Here is a 21,641-nt window from a genome sequence, read left to right as displayed (position 1 = left end):
ATTTTTCACAATTTGAATTCTCTTTTTGGTCATAGAAGTGGCAGTTTATACAAAGTTGTCCTACCCTGTTGCCTGGATTTAAAATTTAGCCTAATTTTATTCAAATTAGTGTCTCCCCAGCCTGTCATGTAGTTCTTGTCTGCATGTTTCATGTTATCGAGCTTTTGTTAGCATGTCTACATCTCTCCATGTTTCCTGTTTTATTTTGAAAGTCTTGTTTCCATGGTCAGTGTGTTTAGTTTTGGCGTGTTTTTTTTCTTCTTCTTTTTTTCACGTCATAGTTCCGCATGCAGCTTTTCAGATTTATGTTCTCTTGTCACAGTTTATCTGAATTTATTCCCGGTTTAGATTTCAGTTTAGTTTTTACCCCAGCGCACTTTGCCTTGTTTTGTGTTCATGTATTGTCAGCCAAATAAATGGCTCACCTTTTCTTATACTGAGTTTACTCTCCTGTGTCTGTTTTTTGTTCCGCTTCACAAACACACCAGCTACGCGGCCGTGACTGTATCTGACCTTATTCTAGTGTTAGAAATTCTGTTTAAACAGTAATATATGGTTTGAAGTACCAAATGCCATTTGAAATATGATTTCTGTCTAACACATTACTATGGATGGAGTGCCAAAATAAATTAAATAAATACATCAATAAATAAAAATGGATTGCATTTATAATTTTTTTCAAGGCACCCAAAGCGCTTTATAATTCATTCACTCTCACATTCACACACTGATGCAGGCAAACCACAGTTGTAGCCACAGCTGCCCTGGGGCAGACCGACAGAAGCGAGGCTGCCATATCACGCCATCGGCCCCTCTGGCCAACACCAGTAGGCGGTAGGGTAAAGTGTCTTGCCAAAGCACACAACTACCAGGACAGAGAGAGCTGGGGGATCGAACTGGCAACCCATCAGTTACAGATGATCTTCCCAACCACCTGAACCATGGTCTCCCCCAAATAGCAAATAGTTACTTGCTTGAAATCACTGGGGTGACCACACAGTTGTACAACTGCACAGAAAAATAAGCTTGAGAACTTGGCTGAAGCAAAAAAAACAAAAAAACAAAAACAACTTTATTTTTGTATCAAACTGTAACCATCTTAATGGTGTTCATCACGAGAACAGCTGCTACTCATGATTCAGGTCTTCAGTGGTAAGTCCGGCATTTTTATAAATCTGTTTTCCAAACAGTAACAGCTTAGCTCTATATTACATTTATTTCTCATGATTAAATACAAATAACTGTAAGGGATAATATCTGGAAGATTCCTAAGGCCTTTAAAAGAAGCAGAGAAATCGAACGGATTTTGTCACTATTTCACTTTTTATTCATGATCCTTTAACTCAAATACACTCATTGTTTGACTGTGGTTAAACAATAAGAATTCGGTGACAGGTCTTTCTGAGTAGAAAATTAATATCAGTATATAGCAAAGTAACAGCTTGCTAACAGTAATGATTTACTAAGTCATTCAGATTAACCTTTCTACTGCATTTTCCCACCCCCTTGTAGTGGATGTCTAGATTGGTCAACTAAGAAACAAAAAAAAGAAAGAAAAAGAACTTCAGTACCAAATGCTGGGTCAGTGAGTCGCTGTGTACAAAGAACTATCAGAGGACATTTTGTTTTATAATCATGGGGATATTAGATGTTTTTCTCCATTGCTTCAGTTACACATTCTTGTTGGGGGCTTTCACAGTTTTCCTGTTCATGTATTTAATCTCCCCTTCCAGTTTCAGTACCAAAACACATGGTAAGGAGCCTCCAGGACCCAGACCACTTCCGTTGCTTGGGAACCTACTTCAGCTTGACCTGAAAAAACCCTACAACACATTACTGGAGGTGAGTTTGTTTTTGCATTACTTTTCTTTTAGGTGGTTTTCAAGATTCAGCTCTACAGGGAGCTGCCTACATTTGTTTTGTTGGATTTGTGTCAAAGAATGAACTTTTTTCTGTTCTTAGTTATCCAAGAAATATGGATCAGTCTTCACGGTCTATCTGGGAACTAAAAAAGTGGTGGTCCTATCAGGATACAAGACAGTGAAGGAGGCACTTGTAGACTATGATGACGTGTTTGGAGACAGAAATCCACCGGAGATCATGCGTGAACTTAGTCAAGGACATGGTATGAAAAGTGACTATTATGCTACAATAAATGTATTTTTCAGAATCTAGTGTTAGTTAAACTACTTTGTAAAAATTTCATTTCAGGGGTTGCGTGGTCCAACGGCGATTCATGGAAAGAAATGAGGCGCTTTGCACTGACTAACCTGAGAGACTTTGGGATGGGCAAGAGAGCATGTGAGGACAAAATAATTGAAGAATGTCAATACCTCATCGAAGTTTTTAAGAAATTTCAAGGTAAAACTAATCACATTGTGTTGAGTTTAGTAAATAGTAAATAAACTGACATTTTTTCTAAAGTTCATGTGCTATTTTATTTCTGTTGTAACAGGAGAAGCTTTTGACACAACCCAACCAGTTAACTGTGCAGTCTCTAATATTATCTGCTCCATCATCTATGGCAGCAGATTTGAATATAATGATCCAGAGTTTAAATCTCTGGTAGATCGGACAGCCAGAATTGTTAGACTTAGTGGAAGTCCCTCAATACAGGTATCAATTCCTATTTTTTGAAGCTACGGAATTTTTAAAAGTACATAAACTGTATCAATTCAACAATGTTATTTAATCCCAAATATAAATGTGATGATTCACAGATCTTCGACATGTTTCCATCGCTCTTCAAGTGGACTGCGGACAGAAATGAAATACACAAAATATTTTCTGCCAATAAGAAACAAAACCAAACCATCTTCAGTCGCTTAAAAGAGACTCTGAATCCCCAGATGTGCAGAGGCTTTGTAGACGCCTTTCTGGTTCGCAAACAAAATCTGGAGGTTGGCATCTCTATCATCTTTCAAGTTGGTGTTCATGAATGTTTCACTGAAGCTCAGGGTGAAACTTTGTTCCAACTAGTGAAAAAATCCCAATCAGTGGGCTAAAATTCCTCCACATTGATTGAAAGACATTATCAGAACTGCTTATTTAGAAGTGGTTGATTGCAGTTCTAGATGCAAAGGGTGACACAACCATTTGTTAGGTTTAGGTGGTAAATACTTTTTTGCACAGAACAAGGTAGGTTTGGATAGTTTTTCCCCTTCATAAATGAAATCATCATTTAAAACCTGTAATTCATATTTACCTGGGTAAATACAAAATACTTTGCCTAAAATTAAAGTTTTTTGATGCTCTGAAACATTTATGTGTGATAACTATGCATAAAAATCAAGAGGAATTCAACAAAGGGGAAAAATACTTTTTCATGGCACTGTATATAAGACATTATGTCTATGTGAATTCTTTAGAGGTATTGCCTACACAGGGATTGGAAATACATGTAAAATCAGTGTTGGATAACTTCTTTTTTTGTACTACTGAAGCCCCTTAAACTTTATTTTAGTGACTTTGCCGTTAAATGTCTATGTGCAGGAATCTGGGATTACCAACAGTCACTTCCATAATGAAAACCTTTTGATGACAGTCATGCATCTGTTTGCTGCCGGCACTGAGACAACATCAACTACACTGAGATGGGGACTTCTGCTTATGGCCAAATATCCAAAAATTCAAGGTGAGAAGTCTAAGTAATCCACAACTTGCATATGCCAATTATTGTTTTTACTGAAAACAGACCATCACAGAAACAAAATCTCATCTTCATGGAGTTTTCAAGTATGGTGAAGTGTTTTAGTCCGCCTCATAGGGATGAAATGTGTACACTGTTCTTGTTCATACTCCAGATGAGGTCCAGGAGGAACTGAGGAGGGTCATAGGAGATCGACAGGTGCAGGTTGCTGACAGGAAAAATCTGCCCTTCACTGACGCCGTCATCCATGAGACACAGAGACTGAGCAGCATCGTCCCCACTGCACTTCCTCACAAAACCACCCGAGACATCACTTTTCAGGGTCACTTTATCGAGAAGGTAAGACTGAATAACACAGCTACTATGGAAAACAAAGCTCAACAAAATACTCAACAAAGCTGTGGCCCATCAGGTACTTGGACTGGTTGAGGATAATAAGGACTGTGTGTAACATAACTAATTACTATAAGACATTATTATTTAACATACAGGAGGCATTTTCAGTTTGTGTATTGTCATTTCTGCAGGGAACCACAATGTTTCCTTTCTTGACATCTGTCCTGCATGATCCCAACGAGTGGGAGAGACCACATAGCTTTTATCCTGCTCACTTCCTGGACAACGAGAAAAAGTTTGTCAAAAGAGATGCTTTCATTCCATTTTCTGCAGGTTTGTGAGCTCCTCACTGTTAAGGTTACATCTGCTCATAGGAGAGCAATCAATTTTTCATGAATTCTCTCTTGCAGGTCGCAGGATTTGCCTTGCAGAGAGTCTGGCCAGGATGGAGCTCTTCCTCTTCTTCGCCACCCTCTTGCAGCATTTTTGTTTCACACCTGCTCCTGGAGTTTCAGGGGACGAATTAGATCTCACTCCAAGTGTGGGCTTAACACTCAGCCCTTCACCTCACAAACTGTGTGCTGTTTCCTGTATGTGATGAAGAGGTGTTCTTAACAAAGTTAAGGCCCAAGTGTAAGATTTCTAACATTTCTGTTCTGCTCAGTAAAGGTAATGTGCCATAGCAATATACTTCTGTTGGCCTGTTAAAGAATCCAGCTCAGTTTAATGCATAATAATAATCGCTTGTGTTTAGAAAGTGTTTTGAAACACTTTTGTGATCTAGAAAAAGAAAAAAACTGCTGTGTTGCTGCTTATGCTCCAAAGTTGATGTACTCCCCAGTCTCATGTACTAAAGGAGGTCTTATTTTAGTTTTAAATTAGTCCTTTCTGTGGGGTTTTATTATTTGTTATTTCAAAGCAATTCACATGATCTACAAAATTAAATAAACCACTTTTAAATTTTATTTTCAAGGTTTTTGTATAACCCAGTCTTATCCATTAATTTACCATCTACCTGTATAACAGTCTGAATAGTTAAAAATACTAGATAATAAAAATTATTCAACACTATGTGAACAATGGCATGACATTTTTTCACATGATACAAATTCTGAACAACAAACAAATGCACAATCTTCCCGCCCCAGTACTTCTACAGCACAATTACACCAAAACTACACAAGCAAACATATCGCCTCTGGCCGATGGCGCGATATGGCAGCCTCGCTTCTGTCAGTCTGCCCCAGGGCAGCTGTGGCTACAACCGTAGCTTGCCTCCACCAGTGTGTGAATGCGAGAGTGAATGAATAGTGGAATTGTAAAGCGCTTTGTGTGCCTTGAAAAGCACTATATAAATCCAATCCATTATTATTATTATTATTATTATTATTATTATTATTATTATATTGACAAAGTGGAGGGTAAAGTGATTCAGAACAAAATGGCAATGACCTCTTTCTGAGTTTCCTTTGTCCTAAATGCAAATATTGAGAACAAGGAGTTTTACAACAAGCCAGAGTTCAAAAAGCACCTCATCTATTTCAGTGGATCACTGCTAGACCATAAAACCCAGAAAAAATATGTGAAAGTCGTTTAAGTAACAAAAAGATGATAGGTGATGAATTCATAAATGTTAAAAGTTAAACTTTAAAGGGACAAAGCTTTCCATTGGAGAGCTGGGACAGCACTACCCCAACCTCTGAGTCCAAAACACCACCACAAAAGGCTTGTTGAGGTCAACCTGGATCAGGATGGGCACACATGAGAAATGTTGCTTCAGCCGATCGAAGGCTTGCTGAACGGAGGAGGACTACTGACACGACATGTGGAAGGCAGCAACACCGTTCAGTAGGCCGACCATGACGGCAATGTTCCTCAGCCTACGGCCTGGAAAGTGGCCAACGACGGTGTGCTAGGCGTGAACAAGCTGGCCATGCCAGCCGAGGAGGATGTGGACCGGATGATGTAGGCCCAGACGAGGCAGGACCAGACAAGGCAGGTGGAGCTGCAGTCAACGGTGTGGAAACTAGTGGTGTGTGATACTGCATATTTTGGTATCGATGCGATACCATGTATGTAGCCGGGTGGAAGTTCGATATTATGGGACATGCCACTGGATGGCACTGTTTTTCTTTTGGGGTACCTCTGAGAGCGGAAGGGATCATGGGGATCTACGGAGACATGCATGAGTGCTAGCTTGCATTGGTTTTATGTGGGTGTGCAATGCCTTTTTTCGCTGCGTGATCTGTTTTGAACGCAAAGTGTGCAACAGTTAAGGCACCAGGAGTAGCTGCCACCAACTTCGCCGTTCGTCTCAGAGGGATCCATATTCCGTTTTCTGCTGGATTAATGCACTGAGAAGCCAATACAGTTATTTTTGCACTGCTAAGTTTTGTTTTATTTATGTTTGGGTTTATATCAGACACGAAATGACGCTAGATGTCCTTGAGTTCCAGATGCTGATAAAGTTGGGGAAATAACCTGCAGTAGCAGTGGGTTACCAGAGCACAAAGCTGTTACTGGATAGGAGCTGTCTGTAACAATTTTATTTCTTTATTTTTACAACCTTGTTATTTTCTTCTGAGCACTTACTTCATCATTCAGATTAAAAGAACCCCAAAGATAATCTGTGTTCTGGGCTGGTTAATTTAGCCAGGCTACATGTAAATACAGGCCAGTATCACCGATACAAATCTCAACAAATCTCATTTTCATGACCTCAAGCGTTTTTTGTGATGTTTCCTTTTTTATTATTAAATACTTAAAACCCAGAACATATTTGGCACAAAGTTTGTAATTAAATAGAAAACGCTTATAGAAAATGAATATTATCAATATTTATTAGAAAGATTTTTAATAAAAAGTCTACGCAAACCTCGACGACCTGACTGTTTCGTCTTTGCCAAAACCACAGCATTGCAAACAAGTCCGGAACTTAAAGTTTAGAATCGATCTCACCAGGCTAGTATCGATCCGATGCCGACCTGGTATTGGTACAATCGATATGTGGATCGATCCACTCACCACTAGTGGAAAATGCAGCTGCAGGTGACAGTGTGGAAACTGCAGGTGGTGGTACTGCAGGCAATGGCGTGGAAGCCACAGGTGATGGAGCAAGTGGTGGCAGTGCAGTCAATGGTGTGGAAGCCGTAGGTGGAGGATCTGGTGGCGCTGATGGCTGGATGAACTCCCTGGAGCCTCCAACAGAGACAGACAACTGAACGGGCCACTCCGATCCTCCAGCGGAGACAGCTGGTTCCGTTCTCCAGAACCCCCCAGTGGGAACAGAAGCAGGACCAGCAGGTGCGGAGACCCCTGGCAGCGACAAAACAGAACCAGCAGGCGTGGAGTCCTCTGGCAGCAATGATATGGCAGGAGGCCACTGTTATACTCGGAATTTGTTTTTAAAACCATGACTAGCCCTCCACCTCTACCTCAGCCCAGTCAGATGAAGATGTTCACACAACATGGCAAAACTGCATCTGAGACTTGACATCACACAGATGCACACAGACACGGATTCATAGTAAATGATGTCAGATGGTTTGAGCATGAACTGAGACTGCAGTTTGGGAAAGGCCTTGGTGGGGACTGTCACCAAACTGAGAACAAATGGCATGTAGTGCTTGCAGGGCAGACAGAGAACCTGAAGGGCCGTGCAACAAGGAGTGGGCTCACTTCTTAAAATTCTTTCCAAGTAATACATGCTTGGCACTGGTAATGTTATTAGAAAACAAAGCAAACAGTTGTATGCCTATATGCAAATGATACTCAGTTGTGTTTATCCATGAGGTCAGATCAAATCAAATAGTTAAACTATAGAATTAGCTTGAAAAGATAAAGGTCTGGATCACCACTATGTTTCTGTCTCTTAATTCAGACTAAACTAAAGAATCTGACTTGGCCAGGATATGCTCTTTAACAGTGATTATAGACTCTAAACTGCTTCCCTGTCATATGAAAAAAGGCCTCAAAGCCAGAATTAAAATAATTTGACTATGCAAGCTCCATCGTGTCTTAAACTCTCTCAGAGTGCAGGCTTACTTGAGGTTCCTGGAGTTTCCAAAAAAAGAGAGTAAGAAATGCCATCATCTCGCAGGCTCCTCTGTTGTGAAGCCAGTTCTCAGCAAGACCTGAATTTACAATATACAACACCTAAAGATGAACTTTGTTGTGAAGCAACATGATTGTAGGGTCTACCCTAAAATATAAAGCGCCTAGAGGTTTGGCGCTGTAGAAATAAAATTGAATTGAACCTAAGTGAATTTAAATTAATCTGAAAATTAAAATGCAATTACAGTTTTTGCCCGTTGCTTGAACACTACAAACCCATGCTTAGACTAAAGTAACACAACGTGAAGCTGTTGTTACCATACCTCAAACACATGTACCCCTACCTTAAACAAAAGCGCTGCTTTGCACCCCAGTACCAATTATGCAACACACCTACTCCCTCATGCAACACACATGGTCCTGCATGCTACACTCTATTTCATACATAAGACACTTCGCTCACAAAATGAAATCTCAGGGTGCCATTCGGAAAACACATGTATCCAAAATACAAAACACATCGGGTAATTGCAACCACTCAAATACACACCTGAAGGCACCTACTTGCAAAACCGAACACCAATTAGCCAACTACAAAAAGCCCTCAGCGTAGCCATTCCAAGAACTTTGCAAGCATGGATGGAGGGAGAGCAAGAGGATATTTACCCCGGTGACTAGCGGGAGAGGACATTGCTTGCGATGTTGATGAGGTCCTGTGGCCAGACCCCAACAGATGGCGGGATCCATGAGCCCACTTATGCACAATTGTCATGGTTTTTTGTGTTTACAGTATAGTGTTTTTTCTATTGCAGTACTATTGTGTTGTTGTTGTTTTATTTGCTGTACCTGTATTCATGGTACTGCAATGTACAGTATTGAGTAGGTCTATTTGCGTTTATGGTTGTTTGGAAATGTGTCTCCTGTAAATGTGCCTTCTGAATACACAATGGAAATCAAGGACTGCAGTGTTTTATGTAAAGAAGACTAGTGTGTTCCCCCTGATCTGTAAGTGTTTGCATATGATGCAAGTATGTGTCATTTTGTCAACAGAGTTACATTTTGACAAAGGAATGTTAGGTTTTGACAGCAGAGTTTAGGTTTTGGGAGTAGAGTTCCAATTTGGCACAGATGTGAATAGTATATTTCCCAGTGTTGTGTCATGTGTACTTGTGTGTACAGTTTTGGCACAGCGAGCGGGATTTTGCAAAATGTGTTCAAGCAACGAGCAAAAACTGTAAAGCTGGGCTGAAAATTTGTTCAGCTTCACCCTTTATGAATATTGGAAGATGTGTCAAGGTAAATGATTCTGATTCTTTCCAATATTCATCTTCATCTGGAAGCAGTTTTCTGTCATAAGAAGCATGTCCATTTTCTTTGATTTCCATATGAGTTATATACAATATAGAAAGCATTTTCAGTTTGTGTTTTGTAATTTCATCAGGGAACCACGTTTTTTTCTCTCTTGACATCTGTCCTGCATGATCCAGAGGAGTGGGAGAAACCACACAGCTTTTACCCTGCTCACTTCCTGGACAAAGAGAATTAATTTGTCAAGTGAGATGCATTCATTCCCTTTTCTGCAGGTTTGTGAGCTCAACTATCACTGTTTAGGTTACATTGATGAAAGTAGTTCTCTCTTGCAGGTCGCAGGATTTGTCTTGGAGAGAGTCTGGCCAGGATGGAGCTCTTCCTCTTCTTCACCACCCTCCATTTCCATTTCACTCCTGCACCTGGAGTTTCAGAGAATGAATTAGATCTGACTCCAGCTGTGGGTTTTACTCTCAGCCCTTCACCTCACAAACTGTGTGCTGTTTCCAGAATGTGAGGAACAGATATTCTCTAAAAACACATCTTGCTCTGGTTACAGTTTTTGCCCGTTGCTTGAACACTATAAACCCATGCTCAGACTAAAGTAACACAACGTGAAGCTTTTGTTACCATACCTCAAACACATGTACCCATACCTTAAACAAAAGCGCTGCTTTGCACCCCAGTACCAATTATGCAACACTCCTACTCCTTTATGCAACACACCTACCCCTTTATGCAACACACATGGTCCTGCATACTACACTCTATTTCATGCATAAGACACTTCGCTCACAAAATGAAATCTCAGGGTGCCATTCGGAAAACACATGTATCCAAAATACAAAACACATCGGATAATTGCAACCACTCAAATACACACCTGAAGGCACGTACTTGCAAAACCGAACACCAATTAGCCAACTACAAAAAGCCCTCAGCGTAGCCATTTCAAGAACTTTGCAAGCATGGATGGAGGGAGAGCAAGAGGAAGAGGAAGAGGTAGAGGAGGAGGAGGAAGAGGAGGAGAAGGCCGAAGAGGCCATGAACGGACCCATATTTCTGATGAAATAAGAGCAACTTTGGTGGACCATGTCATCAACCATGGCCTGACTATGAGGGAAGCTGGGCAGAGAGTCCACCCACATCTAAGCCGCTTCACAGTGGCATCTGTAATACGAACATTCCGACTAGAAAACAGGTATGTCTTCACCTCCATACCTTCTGCTCTACTCAGATGGTTTCATAGCACTGTTCTACAGTATATCACATTACCATATCAAGTGTACGGGGTGCTAATGCTCCTTTTGCAGCCAAAGTGGCTGATTCCTTATATTGAGGTACAGTGTTGTACAGTGGATGACACAGTACATACAGTAAAGTACTGTAAGAAAAATAAGCAAACCGATGACAATATGTGGTTGTATTCCTCCAGAATGACCCGAAGACCTTCTGGGGGAGGACGGCAACGCCTGTTCACACAACAGCAGGAACTTGCCGTTGTGGACCTAGTGAGGGCAGACAATGCCATCCGTCTCCACCAGCTACGACGGAAAATACTTGCAGACAGGCGAGTGTTCAGCAACATAAACCATGTGAGCATCACCACCATCAGACGCATCTTGGGTAAACTCAGCATCACCATGAAGCAGCTCTACAGAGTCCCATTCGAGAGGAACAGTGACAGGGTCAAAGGACTTCGAGCTGAATATGTACGGGTACGTGTAACTGTCCCTTACATTTACAATAGAGTATTGGTGAAGTCCAGTAGCAGCTGAATATGTACCATATCAGTACCACATGGATCTATTCTGAGAGCTACACAGGTACCTGTGTGATGGGGTGAGGGTGCCGTATGTGTAGCACTGTAGTACAGTGACATGTTCCCCTTTTTTTCAGAGAATCTCGGCCATGGATGGAGCTGCACAGCCTCATGAATACATTTTCATTGATGAAGCTGGATTCGACCTGAGCAAAACAAGACGACGGGGTCGTAATGTCATTGGCCAAAGGGCAATTGTGCACGTCCCAGGGCAGCGCGGGGGAAACATCACATTATGTGCCGCCATATGCCTTCGAGGGCTTCTGCACCATCATGCAATACTAGGTCCATACAATAGCCAACACATACTCACATTTCTAGATGCTCTCCATGATATAGTTGTACAGAACAGAGCAGATCAGCCCAGGTTTGTGGTGATATGGGATCATGTCAGTTTCCATCGGGCTGCTCTGGTCCAGGCCTGGTTCTCCAACCACAATCAATTTGAAGTGGTATACTTGCCCCCTTACTCACCATTTTTAAACCCTATTGAGGGTTTTTTTAGGCTTGGAGATGACGTGTATATGACTGCCAACCACATGCCCGCATGCCTCTTCTGCAGGCAATGGAACAGGCCTGCGGCGACATTCAGGTGACAGCAATCCATGGATGGTTTCGACATGCAAGAGGATATTTTCCCCGGTGCCCAGCGGGAGAGGACACTGCTTGCGATGTTGATGAGGTCCTGTGGCCAGACCCCAACAGACAGCGGGATCCATGAGCCCACTTATGCACAATTGTCATGGTTTTTTGTGTTTACAGTATAGTGTTTTTTCTATTGCAGTATTATTGTGTTGTGGTTTTTTTTTTTTTGCTTTATCTGAATTCATGGTACTGCGATGTACACTATTGAGTAGGTCTATTTGCGTTTTTGGTTGTTTGGAAATGTGTCTCCTGTAAATGTGCCTTCTGAATACACAATGGAAATCAAGGACTGCAGTGTTTTATGTAAAGAAGACTAGTGTGTTCCCCCTGATCTGTAAGTGTTTGCATATGATGCAAGTATGTGTCATTTTGTCAACAGAGTTACATTTTGACAGAGGAATGTTAGGTTTTGACAGCAGAGTTTAGGTTTTGGGAGTGGAGTTTCATTTTGGCACAGATGTGTATGGTATATTTCCCAGTGTTGTGTCGTGTTTACTTGTGTTTAGAGTTTTGGCACAATGAGCGACGTTTTGCCAAATGTGTTCAAGCAACGGGCAAAAACTGTAAAAGATTCACCTCAGTTGTGTCATGATCCTGGGCCATGTTGGCCCAGCAGTCTTAGTATTCATGTCTTTTTGTATTTTGTTCCTTAATTGATTTCCCCTTGTGACTTTTATCCCCTGTGTGCCCCTCTATGTATCTGTGAGCCCTCGTCTCCCCTCATGTTTTATTCCATGTTTTCCCCAGCCTGTTATGTCTGTGTTCTCCCCGTGCTCTCTCTCCTCCTGTCTGAACCTCTGTGTACTTCCTGTTTTACTTTGACAGTCTCCTGTCAGTGTTGCATTTACTCCTGCCGTGTCTTGTTATGATTATCAGTGTCACCGGTGTTCCCCGTGTGTTCCCACTTCCCTCGTTAACCCTCTGTGTATTTATGTCTGCGTCTCCCTCAGTTTGGTGTCGTGTTCTCCCTCATGCTGTGTGCGATTCTCCCCGTGTCTCCTGGTATGCATTGTAATTAGCTTTTCCCAGTTTAGTTTTGTATTGCTTGTGTTCTATTTTCCAGCAATAAAGCTGTGCTTTTGAGTTCAAGTTCTGTCCCCGTGAGTTTGCGTTTGGGTCCAATCCCCGCCTGCCACACAGCCAAAACATGACAAGTTGTTTCCAAAATGATCTGACTCCAGTTGTGGGCATTACTCTCAGCCCTTCTATTCACAAATTATTTGCTGTTTCCCAAATGTGAGGAAGAGATGCTCTTTAAAAGCTGTTGTTGCCCTGTGAAAATAAATCAGCCCAGTTTTTTTTCAGAATATTGCCTTCTGTCATTTTGTGTCCTTTATTTCAGAGTCACTGATTTACAAAATGTTTAGTTAATTTGCTCCTTTTTGTTTCAATGTAATTTTATTAGCCCAGTCTCATGTAGGTAAAGATGTCACATTTGCCTGTTTGCTTTAGAATAGTCTCTGAATAGCTGTCTGTAAAGTTTTGACTGACAATAAAGGCAGAATGTTTTGATCACTTAAAAATGCTACATCAGCACATGTATCATTTTCTCACTTGCTCTTAAAGATAATAATAATAATAATAATAAAGCACCTTTCAAGACACCAGAGGACACTATACAATAGATAAAAACACATAATAGAACAATGGCAAAAGCACAAGATAAAATTAACAAACAGTGGGTTGACAGTGAATATGCAGATTTGAACAGATGGGTTTTGAGTTTTTAACTGGGGGAGAAAACCAATGTTTCTTATATCTGGGGGTAGAGAGTTCCACAGCCTGGGAGAAATGTTCCCTCTAATTTTTCATGTGTCTGAAGCGAACACACAAACTCCCTGAGCGGTCCCTTGGACCACTGTGAGCAACAGCAGACATGTGCACTGTGGTCACACCAGCATCGAATCCATCCAAGTTACATGGTTTATTAATCAAATTACAGCATTTATAGACTACTTTAGTCTATTTACAATGAAAATTTTAAAAAAATCTTCATATATATATATATATATATATATATATATATATATATATATATATATATTTAAATATATAACATCTTACGGTTGCAGCTGAGCTTGTGGTTGTACATAGAAATGTCCTTCTAGTTGCTTCAGATCCAAGTACAATTTTAATATTTGCATATTTGCACAGTCCAAAGTACCAGTTTGTTCACAGTAATGGTTTACTAGGTCGTTCATTTGGAACCTTTCTACTAAATCATCCCACCCCCTAGTACTTATTGTCTAGATTGGGCACCAAAGAAAAAATCTAGTTTAGTACCAAATGCAGAGTCAGAGAGTGTCCCTGTAAAAAGAACTCTCAGTGGATATTTGGTTTGAAAACCATGGGGATATTAGATGTTTTTCTCCATTGCTTCAGTTACACATTCTTGTTGGGGGCTTTCACAGTTTTCCTGTTCATGTATTTATTCTCCCCTTCCAGTTTCAGTACCAAAAAACATGGTAAGGAGCCTCCAGGACCCAGACCACTCCCCTTGCTTGGGAACCTGCTGCAGCTGGATCTGAAAAAACCCTACAACACATTACTGGAGGTGAGGTAGTTTTTGTATTATTTTTCTTTCAGGGTGTTTTGTAGATTCAGCTCACCAGGTAACACATTTGCCTTTGTTTTTCTGTCCCTAGTTATCTAAGAAATATGGATCAGTCTTTACTCTCTATCTGGGACCCAAAAAAGTGGTGGTCCTGGCAGGATACAAGACAGTGAAGGAGGCACTTGTCGACTATGATGACGTGTTTGGAGACAGAAATCCACTGGAGATCATGCGTGAACTCACTCAATCACATGGTATGGAAAATGACTATTATGTAGGGTTGCTATTTTTTTAACTATGAAATAAGAGACACTCTGTTATGTCAGAAACACAATGCACAACCCTCTGGACATAGTGTAAATATGCAGTGTATGTGACATTACAAGTAATGGTCAATATATGTGACATTTAAGGTAGACTAAAAGGACGAATCAGTTGGCAACCCTAATATTATGCTACAATAAATGTATTTTTTCACACAGTTACACTTTGAGGTTAATCTATCTTAGGTAAACTATTTTGTAAAAATTTCATTTCAGGGATTTTGTGGTCCAACGGCGATTCATGGAAAGAAATGAGGCGCTTTGCACTGACTAACCTGAGAGACTTTGGGATGGGCAAGAGAGCATGTGAGGACAAAATAATTGAAGAATGTCAATACCTCATCGAAGTTTTTAAGAAATTTCAAGGTAAAACTAATCACATTGTGTTGAGTTTAGTAAATAGTAAATAAACTGACATTTTTTCTAAAGTTCATGTGCTATTTTATTTCTGTTGTAACAGGAGAAGCTTTTGATACAACCCAACCAGTTAACTGTGCAGTCTCTAATATTATCTGCTCCATCGTCTATGGCAGCAGATTTGAATATAATGATCCAGAGTTTATACTTCTGGTAAAGAGAACATCCAGAATTGTTAGACTTGGTGGAAGTCCCTCAATACAGGTATTAATTGCTACTTTTTGAAGTATATTCACTGACAGTATTATTTATTTTGCTTTGCATAAAGCATTACTTTGTCAACTTTGACAGATCTTTGACATGTTTCCATCGCTCTTCAAGTGGACTGGGGACAGAAATGAAATACACAAAATATATTCTGCTAATAAGAAACAAAACCGAGCCATCTTCAGTCGCTTAAAAGAGAGTCTGAATCCCCAGATGTGCAGAGGCTTTGTGGATGCCTTTCTCGTCCGCAAACAAAATCTGGAGGTTGGACTGTCTATCATCTTTCAAGTTGGTGTTCTCGGATGTTTAACTGAAGCTCAGGGTGAAATTGTGCATGTTCCTGCCCAAAACTGTAGCTGTGTGTTCATAGAACTTTGAAATGTATCTGAAACCTCTGTTGATTTGCAACTCAACTAAACTTTAGGATTAGAATGATTTGAGTGACTTTTCTGTTAAATGTCTATGTGCAGGAATCTGGGATTACCAACAGTCACTTCCATAATGAAAACCTTATGATAACAGTCATGAATCTGTTTGCTGCCGGCACTGAGACAACATCAACTACACTGAGATGGGGACTTCTGCTTATGGCCAAATATCCAGAGATACAGGGTGAGAAGCCTAAGTAAAAAAAGACAAGATCAAGTGAACCACAAAGCTTTTATGTATTTATTTAGTATAAGTGAAGTGTTTTAGTCAGGTAATGGGGATGTGTCCACTGCACTCTTTTATGCTTCAGATGAGGTCCAGGAAGAGCTGAGGAGGGTCATAGGAGATCGACAGGTGCAGGTTGCCGATAGGAAAAACCTTCCCTTCACTGACGCCGTCATCCATGAGACACAGAGACTGAGCAGCATCATCCCCACTGCACTTCCTCACAAAACCACCCGAGACATCACTTTTCAGGGTCACTTTATTGAGAAGGTAACACTAACACACTTACTATGGAAAACCGAAGATATACCAAAGAAATATCTTGATGGAAAAAATAAATGCAATATGAACAATGTCCTTTCAAGTTGGGGCCATGATACATGACGACAGGCAGGTCAGCCTAAATGCAGACAAAGGCATAGGCATTGCTTCTACTGATTTACCTGTCAGCAGGAAACTGAAGCTTACAGGGAGGTTGGCAGGAAAACTGCTGCCAGCAAAAGAAAGCTTTAAAATCATACAGGCAAGAATTACACAAGTTATCGTAAAAAAACAACTAAAAAACAACAAAAGCACCTTGCAAAACTTTGTAAAATGTGAAACTGGAGAATAGATTATGTGCCTTTTAGTGTGCTGTTCTGTTTTTCGTGATAATATTGTACAGATTCACAATGCTCTTTTTCTTTTAGATATTTTTTTCTGGCAATTTTGCCTTTATTGGATTATGTAGCAGTTAACGTAGACAGGAAACTGGGAAGAAAGAGGGGAAAGACACACAGCAAAGGGCTGCAGGTCAGACTCACACCTGAGCCTTCTTTCTCCAGCCGTGTAGCTGCCTGCTCACCCACTGAGCTAAAGTGGCACGCCAACAATCCTCCTTTTAAAACAGCATGTAAAAAAGAAGCTAAAGTGAGTGCAGAACCAATTAATAATTATAAAGAGCAGAAAAAAGCAAAATGCATATGATGGATTCTAGTTTGAACACTCTGGAGACAAAGTAAGAGAGGCAAAGTTGAGATTGTTTGGACATATGCAGAGTGGGGGAATTAAGGATTTTGGACAATGGTGAAGACAGAGCAGCCAGGCAGGAGGAAAAGATGAAGACCACAGAGAAGATGTATTTAAATAGTGAAGAAGGAGGACATGCAGAAGGTTAATGTGAAAGAACAGGGCGCTAAAGGGAATAGCTGAAAGGAAAAAAAAAGAGGAAGTTGCCTGCTGTTCACAATAATATTAGAAAAAAAGTGCAAGAACGACATGCAGGCCATCAAACGCATTAAGTAAATAAATGCTGATTAATTTGACAAAAGACACCATTATAAAGGATTACATCAGAGGGAAGGCTCAGGCTGAGCAGTTTAGAGACAAATTCAAAGAGCCAAGATTGAGATTATTTATACATTTGTTTGAGGAGGGATATTAAGCATGTTGGACAATGGTGAAAAGAGAGCAGGCAGGAGGAAACATGAAGATAGCAGTGCAGGAAGACATGCAGGAAGACAGTGTGACAGAAGAGGGCGCTAAAGGCAGCAGATGAATAATAAAAAAAAAAAGAAGAATTACAAAACTGTTATAGAAGAATGCAAGTATTTTCACCAATATGCTGCTGATCACAGCCTATATGCAAAGGGAAAAAAATGCTGATCAATTAATCTGTGTTGCAGCTAATCTGGATTTGTATTTCCCTCTTGTCTGGATACCCAGCTGATTCAAATACTCCACCTTGAGTAATAAACTGTGATTTTCTGGGGCGACCGAAAAACAAATTTAAAGTTAAATAACAAAATGTCCTTTTACTACCATAAAAATATAGAATATAGAATTTTTTAGTAATTACACAATGGAAAATGTATCGAATTTTATGGTAGAATAAATTAAAATAAATGGGAAATTATGTAATGAAATATCACCCATAAAAAAGTTTAAAAATATATATATATATACTGTTGTTAAACTAGTAACTGGATTTGTATTCTACAGTGTTTTTGATTGTACTGTAAAAGGGGTTGTCATGTCTATCTTTACTTAAGTAGAATGTATATTTAATATTTCTTCACTGTTAAAAAGGTATTTAACATAAAACTATTGAATTTACCCTTTAAAGATATTCTGAAAATGGCTTGTAACATACTGTTAATATCAAGTATTAACATGTCTGATCATGCTGATCAGACAGCCATTGACCATAACCCCCCTCATTACCTTTGCTAGAAGAAGTTTGACATTAGTAACATAAGTAACTTCTGTAAGCTATTAAAATGTATCATATAAAAAGCATTTTCAGTTTGTGTATTGTAATTTTTGCAGGGAACCACAGTGTTTCCTCTCTTGACATCTGCCCTGCATGATCCCAACGAGTGGGAAAGACCGCACAGCTTTTATCCTGCTCACTTCCTGGACAAAGAGAAAAAGTTTGTCAAGCGAGATGCCTTCATTCCATTTTCTGCAGGTTTGTGAGCTCAGCCATCACTGTTTAGTTTACTTTGACTCACAAGAGAGCCAGAAATGTTTCATGAATTCTCTCTTGCAGGTCGCAGGATTTGCCTCGGAGAGAGTCTGGCCAGGATGGAGCTCTTCCTCTTCTTCACCACTCTCCTTCAGCATTTTCGTTTCACCCCTGCACCTGGAGTTTCAGAGGATGAATTAGATCTGACTGCAGTTGTGGGCATTACTCTCAGCCCTTCACCTCACAAACTATGTGCTGTTCCCTGTATGTAAGAAGGAGGCAGTCTAAACAAAGTTGTCCTATCTTCTCAATCCTTTTATAAAAATGAGTTCTTTTGGGTAGTTTCTTGTTTGGTTGGGGTTTTTTTTTATCAGCCCTTTATTTCATTTCTACAACATTTCAATCCTCCGATTTTTATGAAAATATGAGCATATGGTTCTGTTTTTAGTTATCATAGTTATCATAGGCATATGGATCGGCCTTTACAAACTAATGAAGCCCAACTCATTGTAACCATTTGGGCTTCATTGATACGTGTATGCTTTTGCATGAGCTGGAGATGGGCACCCTTCTTTGCCAAGGTTGTTAATCTTGTCAAACTGCATGACACACTGACAGACAGAGAAGACTGAAAATGACCATTCTGCAGATCCAACATCTAGAACATGGAGAGTGGAATATGAAAACAAATCTAACCAGTTAACCGGCATTTTACGTCCCAGGGCCTAGCTAATAAGAAACAATGTAAATAGGCTGAACATTCACGTTTTCGCACAGGCTTGGATTTTTTTTCCCCTTAATAATAAAACACAGAAACTTTAGAAAATGCACTTTGTATTTACTTGTGTAAACAGCACTGCCGTTTCACTCCTGCACCTAGCATTTCAAAGGATGAACTCCAACTAGTACCCTCATTCCTTCACCTCACAAACTTGATGCTATTTCCTGCGTGTGATGAAGTTGCATTTTTTTCCAAAGTTGTCCTACCCTGACGCCTGTCAAGGAATTCAGCCTTTAGTGCTTTCTGTTTTTTTTCTATTCTTTGTTATTTCAGAGAAGCTCACATGAAGTGCGAAATGAAATAAACTGATATTGAAGAACAAGACTGCCTTTTCTTCTTACCTGTAAATCTCCACCTTGTTCTTTGGTGAGAGGTCCAAATGGTCCTGTTTTATGTAGTTTAGCATCACACAAATGGATCATATACTAGTATAGAGACATATGAGAGGAATGAAGTGATTTATTTTGAAAGTGTTTTAATGCAGATATGCTCATCCTCCATCAGGGAAGTAACAACAAGACAAGAGACAAGTTTTTTTTGTTTTTTTTTTGTCATAGTGTACCTGTCCATGGTTAACGTTTTTATTTAAAGAATATTCATTTCAAAAACAATTCAATTCAAAGCAATGTTCAACTTTGAGATATGAGATCTTTTATAAATATTCATGACATATTTTTATGCAGTATCTATAATTTGAAGAAAGTATCTGTCGTTATTGTAGTGTTAGAAATTCTGTTAAAACAGTAAGACATAATTTGATGTACCAAATGCCATTTGAAATGTGATGTCTGTTGACTGAAAAAGAGCGAAACCTAGGTTGCTTGGGTTTAGTTACTTTCTTGCAATCATTGGGGTGACCACACAGGTGTACAAGTACACAGGAAAATACACCTGAGATTTAAAAAGAAAGCTATGTCCTAAACTGTAACAGCTTAACTCTATATTGTATTTATTTCTTATAATTTAATACAAACTTGGGTTTTGTGATTTAAATAAAAATAAAAAGTATTTTTATATATATATATATATATATATATATATATATATATATAGAGAGAGAGAGAGAGAGAGAGAGAGAGAGAGAGAGAGAGAGAGAGAGAGAGAGAGTTCTCATAAATCACATTTAGTGAGAAGCAGGATAAGTAATGCCTTAGCTGGCATCTTTCAAGCCGGTGAAGCTTCTCTAAAGAAAGAGATGACATCTGGGAGACTACTAGGGCCTTACAAACAGCCAGAGGTTGGATTGTGTCAGTATTTCTGTTTTTAGTCATTATCATTTCACTCAAATACATTCATTGCTTGATAATATTTGAGCAGTATGCTGTTTTATATGTAAGTGGAATTCATACAGAATCTTTCTACTGTATTTTTCCACCCTCGTCTGCTGGCTGTCTACAGAAAAAAAAAACTTTAAACCAAATGCTGCTCATCTATTTTATCTCCTCTTCCAAGAGTCCACCTATAGCTGCCCCAGAGGTGAATTCACTTTTTCCTGTCTATGCATTATACATTTATCTAGACAAGACTAAGTGCTTTAAGAAAAGCAACCAGCTTTTAATTTCCTGGACTTGTGGTCATAGAAGAAAACCTGTGTCTTCTTAGCAGTTCTCACACTAAGAAGTGACTATTGTGATAGCATATGAGTCCCAGGGACTGTATGTGGTGAAGAGGTGTGCCATAGAAACTTCTGTCGGTCTGTTAAGAATTCAACAATTTCAATAGAAATTTATAATTGAAGAGAAAAAATATTGCTGTGTTGCTGCTTTTGTTCCAAAGTCGATGTACTCCCGAATGTCATGCACTAAAAGAGGCCATATTTTTTGTATTATTTGAATTAGTTCTTTCTGTTTTTATCATTATTACTATTACTATTTGTTATTTCAAAGCCAATCATGTGATTCGGAAAAAGAAATAAACCGCTTTTGAATTGCCTTTGACACAGAACAAAATGGCAATGACCTCTTACTGAGTTTCCTTTGGCCTAAATGCAAACACTGAGAAAAAGAACGGTTTCACAACAAGCCAAAGTTCAAAAAGTACATCATGTACTTCAGTGGATCACTACTAGACCATAAAATCATGGGAATGATGTGTGAATGATTTACAAAGTAGTTTAACTGACAAAAAGTAAGAGTGAGTAATCACCTATCATCAACAAGAGCCCCTGTCTCTCTTCTACCACCACTTTTCAGTCCCGGACAGACAGTCTGTCTTGGTCTGTCTGTTGGAGCCTATCCCAGCTGTCATAGGGCGAGATGCAGGGCATGCCATGGACAGGTCGCCAGTCTGACGCAGGGCTAACACACAGAGACAGACAACCATTCACACTCACATTCACTCCTGCATTCACACCTATGGACAATTTAGATTGATCAATTAACCTATCCTCTTCTTGTATCATCGGTTATGAATGTGTGTGAATGTTAGATACAAGGTACTTATGCAT

The 21,641-nt window shown here is 39.7% G+C and overlaps 1 protein-coding gene across 1 annotated transcript; it reads left to right on the top strand.

Annotated features, from left to right (window-relative positions):
• Nucleotides 1-1,606: 1,606 nt before the first annotated feature.
• Nucleotides 1,607-18,686, top strand: LOC309689821 (uncharacterized protein; the record flags this gene model as incomplete). The annotated part of the gene is made up of 19 exons (XM_082506484.1): nt 1,607-1,842; nt 1,963-2,125; nt 2,212-2,361; nt 2,456-2,616; nt 2,721-2,924; nt 3,493-3,634; nt 3,804-3,988; nt 4,177-4,318; nt 4,396-4,575; nt 9,682-9,859; nt 14,106-14,367; nt 14,459-14,621; nt 14,907-15,056; nt 15,151-15,311; nt 15,399-15,578; nt 15,785-15,926; nt 16,054-16,238; nt 18,276-18,417; nt 18,499-18,686. The coding sequence occupies exons 1-19, from the start codon at nt 1,636-1,638 to the stop codon at nt 18,684-18,686; spliced, it is 3,285 nt and encodes a 1,094-aa protein (XP_082362610.1). The 5' UTR covers nt 1,607-1,635.
• Nucleotides 18,687-21,641: the final 2,955 nt, after the last annotated feature.

This window comes from Aulonocara stuartgranti (genome assembly GCF_965226115.1).
Source record: "Aulonocara stuartgranti genome assembly, chromosome: 15".
NCBI classification, from domain to species: Eukaryota; Metazoa; Chordata; class Actinopteri; order Cichliformes; family Cichlidae; genus Aulonocara; species Aulonocara stuartgranti.
The sequence above is the reverse complement of the archived record's forward strand: the minus strand, read 5'-3'. Positions and strand labels throughout refer to the sequence as shown.